Source organism: Capsicum annuum, unplaced genomic scaffold, assembly GCF_002878395.1.
Source record: "Capsicum annuum cultivar UCD-10X-F1 unplaced genomic scaffold, UCD10Xv1.1 ctg19713, whole genome shotgun sequence".
NCBI classification, from domain to species: Eukaryota; Viridiplantae; Streptophyta; class Magnoliopsida; order Solanales; family Solanaceae; genus Capsicum; species Capsicum annuum.
In genome coordinates, this window is record NW_025825565.1 from 1 (window position 1) to 1,007 (window position 1,007).

General features: G+C 39.5%; 1 protein-coding gene across 1 annotated transcript; it reads right to left on the reverse strand.

Moving 5' to 3' along the window:
- Positions 1-21: 21 nt before the first annotated feature.
- Positions 22-418, reverse strand: LOC124890538 (uncharacterized mitochondrial protein AtMg01110-like; the record flags this gene model as incomplete). The annotated part of the gene is made up of 1 exon (XM_047402360.1): positions 22-418. A coding segment is annotated over exon 1 (397 nt), but the record flags the coding sequence as incomplete, so codon positions are not given.
- Positions 419-1,007: the final 589 nt, after the last annotated feature.

Below are 1,007 nucleotides of genomic sequence, written 5' to 3' on the forward strand. Positions count from 1 at the left end.
CGGTGATTAGGATATCATCACCTAACAAAGCGTAGTCCTTAAATGGAAGATTAAGATGCGGGTATGCTTTCTTCGCCGCTAAATACACTATATAGTGATGGGACAACGAAAAGAGAGACCATGATCCATAGTAACCTAACGGCTGACCACAAAGAAATGCAATCTCATACATTCTTTTAGTGATTGGTTTCCCAACCATAAAGGTGTTGAGACCCAAAGAGATGTTGACTATTGAAGATGCAAATGTAGACCCAAACATACAAGACATAAGGGAATACATAACACTTAATGGCCAACGGTCCGTTGCCGATTTGAAGTCAAAGGAATAACATTCATTCTTCTTTCCTCTTCTCAATTTCAGCAAGGGACGCTCTTGGTCGAAAGTCCCATCCATTGAAATACGAGATAGAACTTCCATTTCCCACTTATGGACAGGAAACAGAAGTTGCTGTTTTACATAATTACAAATAGCGAACAACCGTCTCTTACCATCTCCCTGAATGGTTTGACTCAACCTACCTGTTACCAATGTCACATTTCTATATGGATATAAATAACCATCAAAATGTGGCCCTACGGCTCTCTCAAATTATTCAAGAGACTCATTGGAAAACAGAAGGAAGCAGCACCCAACTAGATGAATCTGAAGCAGCAGATCTGCAAGACTCGGTCCTTCTTTTTTCTTTCTCAGTTTAAAGAAAGGAGAGGAAGGGAGAAGCGAACGATTTTTGATCATTTTATTGACGAGATTTTCAATGAAAGATGAGATGGGGTAAGTGTGAAGAGTCAACTATTGCCCTACTTTTATTATTTCTTAGAAGAATGGCCCCGGTATACTCCTAAAAAGACGATTCTCGCTCTACTGAATCAAAAGAATGACTCCCACATTTGGAACAGATAAGTTCGATATAGATAACAAAGAATAGAAATTGGAGAGCAGGTGCCTTTCCCTAGTGGAAGCCCTCCCAGCCCAAAGGAAAATGCCCAGATTATTTGAAAAAAAAAAA